Source organism: Squalius cephalus (genome assembly GCF_949319135.1).
Source record: "Squalius cephalus genome assembly, chromosome: 2".
Lineage (NCBI taxonomy): Eukaryota > Metazoa > Chordata > Actinopteri > Cypriniformes > Leuciscidae > Squalius > Squalius cephalus.
Genome location: NC_137123.1, coordinates 43,314,978 through 43,329,529, shown reverse-complemented (window position 1 = coordinate 43,329,529; position 14,552 = coordinate 43,314,978). Strand labels below are relative to the sequence as shown.

The 14,552-nt window shown below is 38.0% G+C and overlaps 1 protein-coding gene across 1 annotated transcript; it reads left to right on the top strand.

Moving 5' to 3' along the window:
• Nucleotides 1–2,455: 2,455 nt before the first annotated feature.
• On the top strand, nucleotides 2,456–4,498 carry LOC307150344 (putative nuclease HARBI1). The gene is made up of 2 exons (XM_079857492.1): nucleotides 2,456–3,512; nucleotides 4,226–4,498. The coding sequence occupies exons 1-2, from the start codon at nucleotides 2,710–2,712 to the stop codon at nucleotides 4,446–4,448; spliced, it is 1,026 nt and encodes a 341-aa protein (XP_079713618.1). The 5' UTR covers nucleotides 2,456–2,709; the 3' UTR covers nucleotides 4,449–4,498.
• The last annotated feature ends 10,054 nt before the right edge of the window (nucleotides 4,499–14,552 follow it).

Below are 14,552 nucleotides of genomic sequence, written 5' to 3'. Positions count from 1 at the left end.
GTGCAGTGTTTTACCTGAGATGTTAAAGGCTGCAGTTCCTGTGAATGCTGTTAAAAGAACGGTTGGCTTGGAAATGTCAGTATGCTCTTGTATGCATGGAAGCCTGCGCAAAATCTTGGTTGCTTCTGCATAAATAGATTTGATAACGTGTGATTTACCAACTCCTGCTCCTCCATTCAAAAAATACAGAAATTGTTGTGGGTTTTCACCAGAGACACATCTTTTGCACCAGTCTCGGACTGCATAGAATATGGAAGCTTGTGTTTGATTCAAGCTCTGGTACATTTTGCGAATCTGTGCATGATTTTGTTGGGTAGCTTCCACGAGTGGCATAGCTGTGTTACTGACAGAGGTAGATGCTGTGTATTCAGGAATATCGTCCTGCTCGTTCACGTCATTAGGATCAGTGGGTTCACGTTCCGATATGCTCTCCAAACGGATCAGTTCATTTGCTGGAGCCAATGTAGTCCATGCATCTTCAACTGGACCATTCTGTTCAAAATCCTCAATTGCCTTTTCTATAGCCTCATTATGTTTTTCATATTTCTCACGGTTTTCGTTCACAATATTGTGGACACGCTGCAGTTCATCAGTTCCTGGTAGTTTAACAGAAGCAAATGCAAAAAATGATTCATATGTCGGAAATCTTGTGGACTTCAGCTGCTCATCTGAGCGATATGGCAAGTAAAGCTTTAGAAAAGTTCCATAGAATTTTTCTGGGTTTTTCTGCTGTGAAAAACGGGCAAATCTGATGACAGCAGGTTTTCCCCTCGTTCTTTTCTGTATGTGTCCCAAGTTTTTTTGAAGTGGTAAAACATTTTTACCTTTTTTCTGTCCTGCATAAACAATGCGGTATTCACTTGCAAATTCAGCCATGCACATGTTCTCAAATTCAGGTCTGTTTGGTCTGGCTTTGTACTTTTCTGGCAATCCTGTCATCCACACATTCTCTATGTCATCATCCATGCTCTCCAAGCACCTCATTGGTAAACTCATCTTTACAGCATTGTCATCAGTAGGTATGAATATGACAGCACGTCATGACCTGCTTCATGCACTCACGTTCAGACAGGTTATCATGGCTCGAGTCTTTTATCACTTTTTTAAGATAATCACTCATCTCATGCTCAGCTTTTGAAATGTACGAGACAATATACATGATGCAGCTGTAGGGGTTCAGAATGAACTGTATGTCCATGTTTGCATCCCAGGCTCTTAACAACATTGGATTATAGCCGTTCACCCAGCAGTCCTGTGGTCGTCTCTCCATAAATATTGAACTTGATGTAGAAATAGTATCTAAGTTTCTCGTACTCTTCATAGGTCATGTTTACTTTAAGAAATAGCTGTGTAACGCTATCAAAACTCTGAGTCGAGTCATTCAGTAGATCCCACACCTTCTGTAGCTGTTCATTTGCGAAACTGGCATCATTTCTTTCCTCTGATTCATTCCCTTCATCATCATTCTCTGCAGGAGGAGGCCTGGGGCCTCATTTATAAACGTTGCGTACGCACAAAAGAAGGCGTACGCCGCTCTCTACGCAATAATTGGTATTTATAAAAAGCAAACTTGACGGGAAAATGTGCGGTCTTTCACGCACACTCTGACCCAGGCGTACGCACAAAAACGGGTGAAATGAGAAATGGCGACACCGTCGGCAGATGGAAGAAACACGTGAAAGTGTGTGAAACTGTAGACCGTTGTGTAAAATAAACGGCAATACTGCCTCTCATAAATAACATGAAGACTTCACAAAGCAAGTCTTACAATTAACAGCCTACGCGAACACCCGTTTGATCGATCTGCAGTGTAAAACAAACAAAATCAAACGAAGATTACAACAGAAATGCAAATTAACACATATTTGCTAAAAGAAAAGTGAAATATGTTCTGCAATAATATTGGCATGTTATGCAATTCATCCTCATAACACATCTGTAGCTTGTCAGATGCAATCAAATGGATGGTAATAAAATGCCATGATGCCATCACAATGCGTAATGACGTGAGTGAAGTTACGTTTCTTGGTTTTCTTCTCTGTGTTTGCCATGATTTCGCAATCGATGAATATTAACTTGTGGGAGTTTCACAGACTATTTATGGGCAACTATGGGCGTGACATGAAGCCGCAAAAGCTGCGCTACATTTAGAATTGATTGTGATTTATTAAGGGAAAACTGCGTAGGATGTGCGTGCGCACGGTTTTATAAATCCGAATATTTCTGTGCGTACGCACGTCCTATGTTTCATCCGTACGCCACTTATGACGCAAATCATACGCAAAGTTTTATAAATGAGGCCCCTGGGGCGTGATATCATGGTTCTGTTAATGGGTGGTTTAGGAAATCCAAACCGGCAGTGCTTCTTGTTCTTTCTACAGGATTTTGAGTGGTTACGACTGTGCATCTGTACTTCACTTACAATTTTATGTAGTTCTGGAGCCAGTTGCACCAACAGGGCGTACACCTGGTCTTAAGGTAAGTAGGTCTTAACTCAGCATTCTAAGTCCGACCTAAAAGTTACGACCGTTGCACCATCCAGGCTTAAGTCCTCTTCTCGCTAAGACCGGGCGTAAATCTTACGCCTAGTCAGTAGCAGGCGTAAATTCAAAATCTAGGCATATAATAGCGTTAATAGCCGTTATCTGATAGATAATGTTTCTATAGTAACCACTTCGTAACCACATAAGTAAATACAGTAGTAAAGACATGGCGCGCCTTATACACAGACTTTACAATGAGCGGGCTTTTAGACGGGAGAGAGTTATTCGGGACAGAAGCAATCCATTGGACCTTTACAATGATGAGGAGCTGATAGAGAGGTTTCGATTCTGTAGGAGGGATATATATGAACTTGTTGAAGAGCTGTCACCCGACTTACAGTATGTATCGGACCACAACGCAGCATTGACACCAGCATTACAGCTGTTAATAGCGCTACGTTTTTATGCTAATGGTGCGTTTCAAAACACTGTTGGAGATATGATTAATGTCCACAAATCCACCGCATGTCGGGCCATCCGCAGAGTGTCACTGGCACTGAGCCATCGCCTTCCGCGATCTGCTCACCTCCCCACTGAGGCCGAGTCTGCGGTGATGAAACGCCGATTCCGCCGGGCCTCTGGCATTCCTGGTATTGTGGGCTGCATCGATGGGACTCACGTCCGGATCCAGGCACCATCTGAGCATGAGTATCTGTATGTCAACCGCAAGGGATACCATTCAATCAATGTGCAGATTGCTTGTGACGCCAATTACAAAATCTTTAATCTGGTGGCGAGATGGCCTGGATCTACCCATGACGCACGCATCCTCCGGGAGAGTGCGTTATACCAGGATTTCGAGGCTGGAAGAGTAAACGGGCTCCTTCTCGGCGACAGTGGATACCCACTGAAACACTGGCTGATGACGCCTATAATTGCTCCAAGGACTGAGCAAGAACGACGGTATAACACCATCCACACCACCACTAGGTCACTCGTTGAGCGGTGCATCGGAGTCCTCAAGCGCAGGTAAAATCCTTTCCACAGTGTCTGTATCCCTATCCATGGTGCTGATGTAGTGCGGTCACTAGATCACTGAAAACTATATACATGGGCGGCGCTAGGGTGGGCTAGCAGTTGCTTTGTTAAAATATTATAATGTTATTTTTTTATCTATGTTGATTATGAAAAGTGAACAGCACGAGTAAGATATATCAATATATCGAGAGACATGGAGCGGGTCAGACATGACTTTGTTTTGTAGAAGAAAGCCTTTCTTTAAAGTGAATTTCGTTTTGGATAAATTGTATCTTAATTTTAATCATTTTTTCAGCATACAATTGCCTGTAGCCTATTTAATAAATAAGAAGTATATAGCAGACAATCATGGAGGCGCCCGCACGGTCACTTGCACTGCACGTTAACGGGAGCGCGTCTCATCCTAAGTTAACGAAACTCAGTGTATGCCTCACACAGACATGAGAAATACATCAAATACACAAAGCTTGAAATGTCTTTAAACGAAATAATTCAAAACGAAAAAACATAGGCTACTCTCTGATTATGTAATCCATGTGCATTTCTCTGTATAGGCGCGTTCACTACGAATATGGCGATCGTCAAAAAAATAAATAAAAAAAGTTGAATATTACATATTTAGTGGCCAAGTTTTGCTCATTTATTAATAGTAAAAAAAAGTGACTCATTTAGGTTTACAGTAATCATTGACTATTTTTTTCTAGGTTTCATTGTCTTCATGGAGAGATGCGGATGCACCCTGAGCGAGTCTGCACCGTAATAGCAGCGTGCACTGTCCTCCACAACATCTGTGTCACCAAGATGATCCCTCTCCCTAGGCAACACCATCAGCCGGTGCCAGAGGAAGGTGTCGACCCTGTGGACCATGCAGGGCATGAAGATGTCGGTGGACGACTAGTCCGTACACGCATTATTAATGCTTTATAAATGTTAAAATAATTCTGCCAATTATCTGCAGGTTGTAAATCATAAAAATAAGCCACAAAGAAAGTCCAGTAGGTCTATAATAAACTTTTTTTTTTATTTACATATATAATTGTCATTGATTCATTGTACACAATTTGCCATTAGGCTTATTTACAGAAATACAAAAGACCGCCCATCCTCTTCAGAAATAGGCGAAGAAGACCTGTTTATCTGTTGTTGGAGCAACTGTATTTCTAAACATATTTTTTGTTTTTCAAGTTCCAACTTTTCCTGCTCGGTCTGTAATTTTTTTGTTTCAATCTCCACTCTAACAATTTCCTTCTCAAGAAGTGTCTGCTGCAGATTATCCAGCCTCCTCATCCGTTTCACCGGCGGTGCACCGCTGCTGTGTTCGTGAGAACTTTGTGGAGTGACTGGGTCCTCCATCGAGTCTAAAAATACAGATAATCTGTCATTGTTATCTGACAACTACTAAAACTGTTATTCTAGGCTACTCTAATATATAGGCTACACACCTTCACAATTCACACTCTCGCTTGAGTGATCGACATCCATCTCTGGAGAGACAGAGGTTTCTTCCATGTCAGTACCGCCACTTTCCGCACCGACCAAACCAATAAAAGCCGGGGAATCCTCTCCAAAGATATCCACAATTATGGTACTGTACACGGAAGTTTTTGGGGGAGGACCCCCACCGGTCGGGTGGTGTTTTTTTGCAGACAAATCTTTTTTTGCTTTGCTCAGGAGGTCTTTCCACTTTTTTCTTACATCGCTCTCAGTCCGAAGGCAGCCGGAGTCAGAGCAATCGTTAATCACCTCTGTTATCTGTCTCCATGTTGTTTGTTTTTTCTTGTTTGTTATTGTATTTGATTGCTTGGCAGTCAGTGTGTGTCTGTGCTGACTGTACAGCTCTATTAACTTTCGTATTTCAATGTCGGTGAAATTTCCTTTTCTTTTTCTTTGCTCCTCCATTGATACGGCTAACGTTACAAGTTAACAAAACAGCGGAAGATAGTTTACAGCGTAACCTAGCAACGCGCGCTGCTGGTCAACAACACATGAACGCGCAACGCTAAGACCAGGCGTAGTTAAGCCTAGGCTTAAGTTTGGTTGGTGCAACAGACGTTAGGTCAACTCTAAAGACTGGTCTTAACTAAGACCTACTTAGCAGTTAGGACCAGGCTTAGTAAAGCCCTGTTGGTGCAACTGGCCCCAGGGTCTTTGTCTGGGTCTGGTAATTTGCACGAGATGTATTTATCAACGAAATCACACACATCCTGATCTTGATCTTTTTCAAACTCTGGAGCATCTTTAACCCAAAATAAGCAGTGAATGTGTGGAGAGCCACGTAGCTGGAACTCTACTCTGTAAAAAAAGTCAATTACCTCACCGATAGGTCGAGCAGGTGAATTTATCAAATCTCTCATCAAGGCTTCAACTCGTTTCTCAAAATTTCTCATCGCTGTCACAGGGTTACTTCTGAGGATTTCACATTTTTCGGACCAGTCTAATTCAGCAAAGTTCACAGTTTCACCTTGTTGTGCTTTAATAGCAGTAATCACATCAGGCCATCTCATCTCAGCAGCACTAAACGTACAGAAAAATGTAGGAGTGCCGAGCTGTCTTAGCATAGCAAACAGATCACGGAGAGATTTCTCCCAGTATGCTGGAGTCCCTCTTAATGGTTGCATGAATCGTGTAGCTTCCTTATTTATTATAAGCTTTTCGTGCCATCTGGAAACTGCACTGGAAACGCCATAGACTCAAGTTTAGGAATTTTGAAAGTGTTTACAGGAGTGTTTCTCTCTGCTGGGGCAATGCAAAATATTCCATCATCATAAGACAACAGCTGCTGGCCGAGATCTGGGGGCTGAAGACATGTGTCCAAGGCAAGGCCTCTCGATTGCTCTTCTGCAGGAGTGTCATCGTTAGAATCATTGGGTTCATTCTCATTGCTCTGTTCTTCAGTGTTCTCAATATCCATTTCCTCATCAGGAGCACTGATGTCATTTGCACACTCTTCATGCTCATTAAACATTTCTTCTTCAGAGAGTTCTTCATTAATGAAGATATCTTTATATTCTGAATGTATGTTTTTTAGCTTTCTTAAAGCAGACAAAACCTTTTGCATGTTCAAAGTCTGAAACTGATAGTGGCCTTGGTAACACAGACGTCTTTTCAGTTTCACTGTAAGCAGTTGTGATTCACTTCTTGGTCTGGGTAAAGAATTCACTGTTGTTTCTACTTCAGATGCAACAGAAATCACGGCACCTTTTATAGCTCTTTGCTGGCCTTTCGGTAGTGTAACAATCTTAGCAAAGGGAATGTACTTTGCAATAACGTGTCTTTCAAGAACATTCAAATCGTAGAGTTCTGGAGGAATGGGAGCGAACTGAAGTTTATTGGCTAAAGCAATGTCTGGCATCAGACCTCTCAATAGTGTGTTATGGCAGCAGTGACAGATCCACTCTGTTTTCCTGTTCTCCAAAGTACATTGATCAGGGCAGTCGGAGCACACGTGAACATAGTTTCCAGTCAAGCAAACTGAAGCAACTGTCGGATTCTTCTGATAGCGCTCACGATCACATGATTTCACTTGATTTGAGAAGAGTGCTCTGGCACAGCATGTGCAGACATAAGTTGGCCCCTGTTTTATAACGTCTCTGAAAACATTTAAGGCTCTTAACACGGTCGGATCTTGTACTACGTCAGGCTGGGTATTTTGCAATGCGTCTCTCTGTTGGCGCATCAGATTCATGTTTTTGTATTTGTGCTGTATGTCTTGTGCACACTGTACTGTGTGAAGTATCTTGAGTGCAGATATTTTGTTTTTAGATTTGAATAAATAATATTCTTTCTGACGAGCCCTAAAATGTGCATCACAGTGATAACGTTGTTTAAAAATGTCCTTCCTTTTCTCATAGAAGTTAGGATCATTTTTACATCGGTTTGTATAATGTTCTATTTGCCTTTGCCTGAAAATTGGATCTTTTAAATATCTATCAACAATATATTGCATATGCTGCTCCTTGTATTTAGCATTGTTCCTATAATTTCTCATTATATAATTCTTTTGTCTCTCTCTGAATTGTTCATCATTCTTGTACTTTTGAATTATATAATTCCTTTGTCTCTCCCTAAATTGTTCATCCTTCCTGTAGTTTAAGGTTATTTTACTCTTTTTTTTCTCTCTGTATTGTTTATTATTTCTGTAGTTGCTGAGTGCATAGCTCTTTATTCTCCCTCTGTATTTATAATTATTTCTGTACTTGTTAATTCCATAAGCCCTTTTTCTCTTTCTGTATTCATTAATATTTTTATATTTGTTTTTCATTGCTTGTTTGTGTTCTTCCCTGTAAAACATACTATTCCAATACTTGTTCTTCATGGTTTGGTTATGTCTTTGCCTGTATTCACTACTTCTTTTATAATCATAGACTTTACGTACAGCCTGTTTTTTGTCATAAACACCTTGCCTCTGAACCATTTCTTTGTGCCATTTTTTAGAGTAAGCCTTTCGCTTCCGAGTCTTGTTCAGTTTCTCTGTCTGCTTGATTGTCGATTGTGAATATTGTTGACTAGGAGATGACAACGGCAATTGATCCTGTGACAGCATGCCATGAGAAAGTTCACTGAATGACACATTTTTATTACTGTCTTGATTCTGAGTGACAGAAGTTATAACGTCCATTTTATCTTGACAAGTCAAGTGGGCTTGATCATTAATTGATGTGGCTCCATTAACGGTAGTCTCAGATGGTTGATCAACCGGATCTTGGACACACTGTTGTGAGACATCAGCAGACCTGCATTGTTCTTTGCTTGACAGAGCTTCGTTCTCAAAAGAGGTGGATGGTTGTACATCACGTTCAAGCTCACAGCAGTTCAGGGAGACTTCAGGACGTACACTTCTTTCAGTTATTCGGTTAATGAACGATACAGGCAACAGATCAAATTGTTGCTGGTCTCTCAAATCGAAACACCCTTGAAACAATAGCATCAGCCTCTCGATCAGGTCTTCTAAACGGAAGAAGGTCAACATCACGGCCGTACCAGTGCTTTCATCTTCAGGCATTCCAAATTCTGATCTGCAGTGAGAATCAAAATAACCAAACCTCCCTGAGCGATCTCTGAATACGGCGATACACGTGCATCCACACAGCAGCAACGCGTCACTCACATCAGCTCTGAGACATTGCAGAGTATTCTCGAGGTTTTCATACTCGCCTAGGACAGGTGAATCTTTCAGAAATCCAACTCTCTGAGGATGTTTCAGGATGTTGTAGCAAGCTGAGTTGGTCTTAACTGTGCTTGGCAGCTCATCAAAGTTTAAAAAATTAGCCACAAATTGTCGTTTGCTCCACAGTGTTCGTTTGACACTAGTGTAAACTGCATCACCTTTCTGTAAAATGCGGTCTAAATCGAAACGGCGCAACTCATTACATTCATTATGGACAGCTAGGAACATTAAGGCATTGCAAGTACACTGACGGCCTCTGGAGTAAATATTGTACCTAGAATCGCTTTGACAGTGAGATGCTGTAACAGACAGAACATACGGGTTTTCACCAACCATACCTGCTCCAGAAGTACTGCTACTGGTGCCACATGAAGCTTTTAGGTTTCTGCGCTGTTTCTGAGATTCACTCCTCTTTCCTTTTCTTGGCATGGTGATGTTTGAGCACTGGCAATCAAGCAAATATGTTTTAGGAATGGATAAAAATGTTTATATTTACTGATACTTGAAGTAGAACACAAAGCTAACGCCTTTTATGTAACTTGATACACAAAAAGGTCAAATATTGTATTTACAACAAGACAACAATGAATTAAATAATGTGAAGTTGATTAAAGTTGATTAAACAATTAGTTGATATTCCGACTTCAATTCCGACAATTTTCTCTCTCTGTATCTGTAGTTCACAGTTCTCACCTGGGTTCAATGATCAAGTTTTTTTATGGTCAAGTTTTTCAGAGGGTCAAGTTTTTCAATAGTCAAGTGTGTTTCTGGTTCATTATTTTCAAAGATGCGTGCAAGCATGCAGGTGCATTTTTGGATCACGCGTTGGGAAAATCGCGGTTTGCGTTTGGGGTGCAGGCAAGCGAAGCAGCAAGCAGTGCAGCAGCGTTTTTTTGATAGCAGCCAGTTTTTTTGGGTGTTAAGAGAAAGAATAGAATGGGCGAGAGATAGAGATTCAAGCGAGATAATGTTTGAGTGAAAATGGATATAAAGGCATAGATAGGACAGCACAGTAAAGGACAGTAAAGGACACGCACAGAGAGAGAGTCACACACACACAGAAGAAAACAAGTTAATTACATTCTTTACAGAAAACAGGAATACAAATGTGAACTTAAAACTTCACTGATCAGAAAATTGTGATAATATAATAATAATACTAATACAATTATATTAAAATAATTATTGAATGATTACTTACTGTAAAGAGGGGAGACAATGTAATCACAAATAAATACAAAATACAGTAATCAACATATTTTCAACATATTACTGAACTACATTTATGCAAAATTAACTGAATTTTTGGGTGATGATGCTACCCCAATAAATTTGTTAATTGTTCTTACGTAGATGTAAAACAAAGATGTCCAATCTACTGTGGGGGGGAAAAGAGAAACAAATCTCACACAAATCAAGCTGTTAATTTAAGCTACAAAACCTAGTTTTTACTCAACACATTTACACAAACTGCACATGTCCTACAAATAAATGAATTAACCTTCACTCTAATTTCTACTAATGGGCAAATGTGTAAAATATCACAAAGTTATTTACATTGAATACTAAAACAGCAATGTGTATTTGAACCCTACAGGACCTGTATAATTGTGTATAAATCAATAAAAAGATAATGATTAATGTGTCTGATTAACATGTTGTGTGTGTGTGTGTATGTGTGTTACTTGCATTGACAGTCAAAGCAGCCTCAACCCTATGGATGAATGAAAATAAAAACAGCTATTGATACTGAATCATATAAAAAACAAAAAGAAAACAAACCATGCAAGAGAGACATCGCTTATTTGTATCAGTGCAGTGAATGTGAATCAGTGAATTACCTTGAAATGAAGGTGCTGATGGCAGTGGGTAGTGGAGATAGTGGAGGAGATACGAAACCTAATAAGTAAATTAAATAAGTAATTTTGATCCCAAAAATGTTATCCAAATCTTAAATGCTTAATAAAAGAGGTTATTAATATTCTGAAACATGCTGATGTACTGTAGATTGCCATTCCTTATCTATTGTAAATGCAAATACTGAATGTGACAGTCAGTTAAAAAGATTACTTACCGCAATGGATGCAATGAACTGGCAAGATTTTTACGGACATGTGTTCAGTCACATAAAAGAAACAGGGAGAAATAGGTCAGATAATACACAGGTATGGATGGATGGACTGATATGTTTCTATTAATAAAAGTAACGTTAGCATTATTAGTTTGGCTTTGGTGACTTTTGCAGTCAAAAGTGCATGTTTTCTCATCGTGACTTAAGCATCAACATGACAATAATTATAATAATAATAATTAAATAATTAAAATATATATATATTTTTTTTTTTACCAAAACTCACTTTAAAACGCCATTGATAAAATAACTTTTTTTATCGATCCCAGATGCTTCATCACAGAACGAGGCAGAAAATACATAACGTTAGTATTATACACAGTGATAAACACTAGGCTATGTCGATTCGCATTGCATTTAATATACACTATTCTTAAGAAAATACGAGATGTCAAACTATATTCTGTCACCATCGTTTATTGTTTTCATGTTTCATCAGTAATAAGTCTCTATCAACTTTTTATTCAGCGTTAGCTTTATTGGAACGATTCGTGACTGATTCATGTGTTGTATGACCAGAGCCCGTCTCTGGTATGACTGACTTTAGTCTAACTTGTGGACTTTCAGCGCCCCCCGGCGTCGAGTATGAATGAAACCGATATTAACGTTACGCTTACCAAAAGCGTATCTGATGGCGTCCGCATTTCATATAAACAGGAACAAAAAGTCCAATTTAATATCAAAATAACGAATACTAGGGATATAAGTGAATGTTTTTAACATAACGAACAAATTAGACGGGAGACAAAAATCGTTACACAACCCTCCTCAAGACGAGAGACAAAATATCGTAATGCTTAATGGAAATTAACTATTATCCGTGATTCAGCAGTTATGTAAGGGATAATGTATAGAGAGTGTACCTCTCTATACATTATCCCGCTTATTACATGGCTACCTACAAAATAAGTAAATAATTTGACACGAATTATTTATTTAAAAAGGAGTTTATTGATTTAAAAACGATTGTATTGCTTCCGCCAAAGAAAATAGTCCGTTCCGCGTCCATAGCAACGCGCTGTTTTTCATGGCAACGGTCTGTTATACTTCGCAGCGGTCTGTTAACAAGAAATAACAGACCGCATTCTACATTGGAATTCAGCCAAGCCATGTAATAAAAACATTTATAATCCAATACGTTTATCTGCATTCAAATCGTTGACCCACACACATTTTAATTACCTCAAACATATTTTCTTACTCCCCCAACGCAAACAGCAAGCCTGGAAAATTCCAGAATGATCGCTCATTAGTTATGCAGCATTCAACAGTCTAATTGGCCAGCCGTTACATTCGTTTAAATACTACAACCTAATACCATTATAATCAAGTTTAATTAGTCAAATTACATTTAATAGGGATTTATTTTAAATCTAAAATATTAGAATAAATAAAATTAATTAGGAGTTAAAAATATTCATAAGAACGCGCGCGTGCACACATAACAGGAGATGCCAGCCTCGCACAGGCTTTTATTTTAAGTAAAATTAATTACAAGTTAAAAAATATTCATCAAAACGCGCCTGCGAATTTTTTGCGACCCTTTAAAGCCACTGGGCATAACAAATGGGGGCTCGTCCGTAATAAAACACAGAAAGGTTTAATAGGCCTATTAATAAATTAGGCAACTAGACACGTAACTTAGAAGTCATGTAGATCGGTTTTAATCATCCGTAATTAATTTAATTAAAAGCAGGCAAAATAGATTTAATAGGGATTTATTTTAAATAAAAGTCATTACAAGTTAAAAATATTAAACAAAGCGTGCTCACACAGAGTCCATTAAAAGCTGCGCACAGCCACAGTAACAAATGGGGGCTCGTCCGTAATAAAAACCGGAAAGTTAGAAGTCAGCAAAAAGGGTAATAGGAAATCCGTGAAGATCGGTTTTAATCATCCGTAATTAATTTAATACAAAAATTGCAAATTTAATACAAATTATTTTAAATAAAAGTCATTACAAGTTAAAAAATATTTATTACAATAAATAAAAATAACTAGCCTACCAGTTAAACGTATGTATCAAAACCATCAAAACGCGCCGCAACACACACAGACCGCGCAGGAGATTCGCGCACCCAGAGTCCGTTAAAAGTGCACAGTCACAGTAACAATGGGGGCTCATCCATAATAAAAAACGGAAATGTTTAATTAGGAAACAATTAGACAAGTTAGATGTCAGCAAAAAGGATAATAGGAAATCCGTGTAGATCCGTAATTTAATTTAAAAAAATTGGAGGCAAAACAGATTTAATAGGGATTTATTTTAAATAAAAGTCATTACAAGGTAAAATATTTATTACAATAAATACGAATTAATCAAGTTAAAAATATGAATAACAATAAAATTAATTATAAGTTAAAAATATTAATCAAAGTGTGCACTCCGGTGCGCACACACAGAGCAGATGCGCGCAGCCAGAGTCTGTTAAAAGCTGTGCAAAGCCTTTTATTTTAAATAAATTAATTTCAATTTCATTCATTACAATTACAATTCATTACAATACATATACATACAATTAATTACAAATTAAAAATATTTATTACAATAAATAAAAATAATTACAAGTTTTAAAAAAATCAAAACGCGCCCGTGAACTCACAGACCGCGCAGGAGATGCGCGCACCCAGACTCCGTTAAAAGGTCGTACCATCACAGTCCACTTCATTGCGCAGGAGGACTCCGGAGACCGCTCACGCAAAACCAACTACAGATAGAGGTGAGAAGTAAAGATATAGAATGTATGATTGTTGAGTTAATTTCACAATAAATTATATTAAATTAATTTTAAATATTAAGACATTCCAATAATGTAAGTTTTACACTGATAGGAAAGTCTCTGACAGGGAAATATGTGTTACCCTGATAGGACAGTCTCTGCCAGGGGAATATGTGTTTTATTTCAATACTGTATTAACATTTCAAAAAGAAACAATAACAAACAAACAAAAAAAAGAAATTTCCAAGTTAAAAAAGAAATCCCTGTACTGTCAGAATCTTTACTTCACAATACATTTTATCAATTACTTTTAAATAAGAATTTATTTATTTATTAATGTTATTTATTTACTTATTCATTTAAAGTCATTGATAAAATGTTTTGTGGAGTAAAGATTTACCTCAAAAAATGAAAAACTGTCCTGTCAGCGAGTGAGAAAAAGGTCTCTGACCAGACTTTTCTCTTTTTTTATTTACTTCAAACAGAGAATTACTCTTTTTTTTTTACTTCATACTTCACATATTACATAAATAAATACATTTTTGTTAAGTATGAAGTAAAAAATAATAATAATTCTCTCAGTTTGAAGTAAAAAGAGAGGAATCCTGTCAGAGAGATTTTTTCCCTGCCTGAGAGGACAGTTTATTTTTTGGGGGTAAATCTTCACTTCACAATACATTTTATCAATGACATTCAAATAAGAATTTATTTATTTATTAATGTTATTTATTTACTTATTCATTGAAAGTCATTGATAAAATGTTTTGTGAAGTAAAGATTTACCTCAAAAAATGAAAACTGTCCTGATCAGGCAGTGAGAAAAAGTCCTCTGACAGTACAAGAACTTTTGGAACTTGGAAATGTTTTGTTGTTGTTGTTTTCTTGCACTTGTGTAGTATTTACATGTATTTTATAAGGGTTTTCACTACATTAAGGTGTTATAATGAGTATAGGCCTTTTCAGAATGTTTGTAAACAAAAGGCACCAAGATACTTCCGGGTGGCAGAACGCGA

What these genes read in the sequence shown, in the direction of transcription:
- LOC307150344 (XM_079857492.1), top strand. Translation starts at nt 2,710, where the DNA reads ATGGCGCGCCTTATACACAGACTTTACAATGAGCGGGCTTTTAGACGG. An exon ending in ATCGGAGTCCTCAAGCGCAG is followed by an intron (nt 3,513 to 4,225) that starts GTAAAATCCTTT and finishes ATTTTTTTCTAG; the next exon opens with GTTTCATTGTCTTCATGGAG.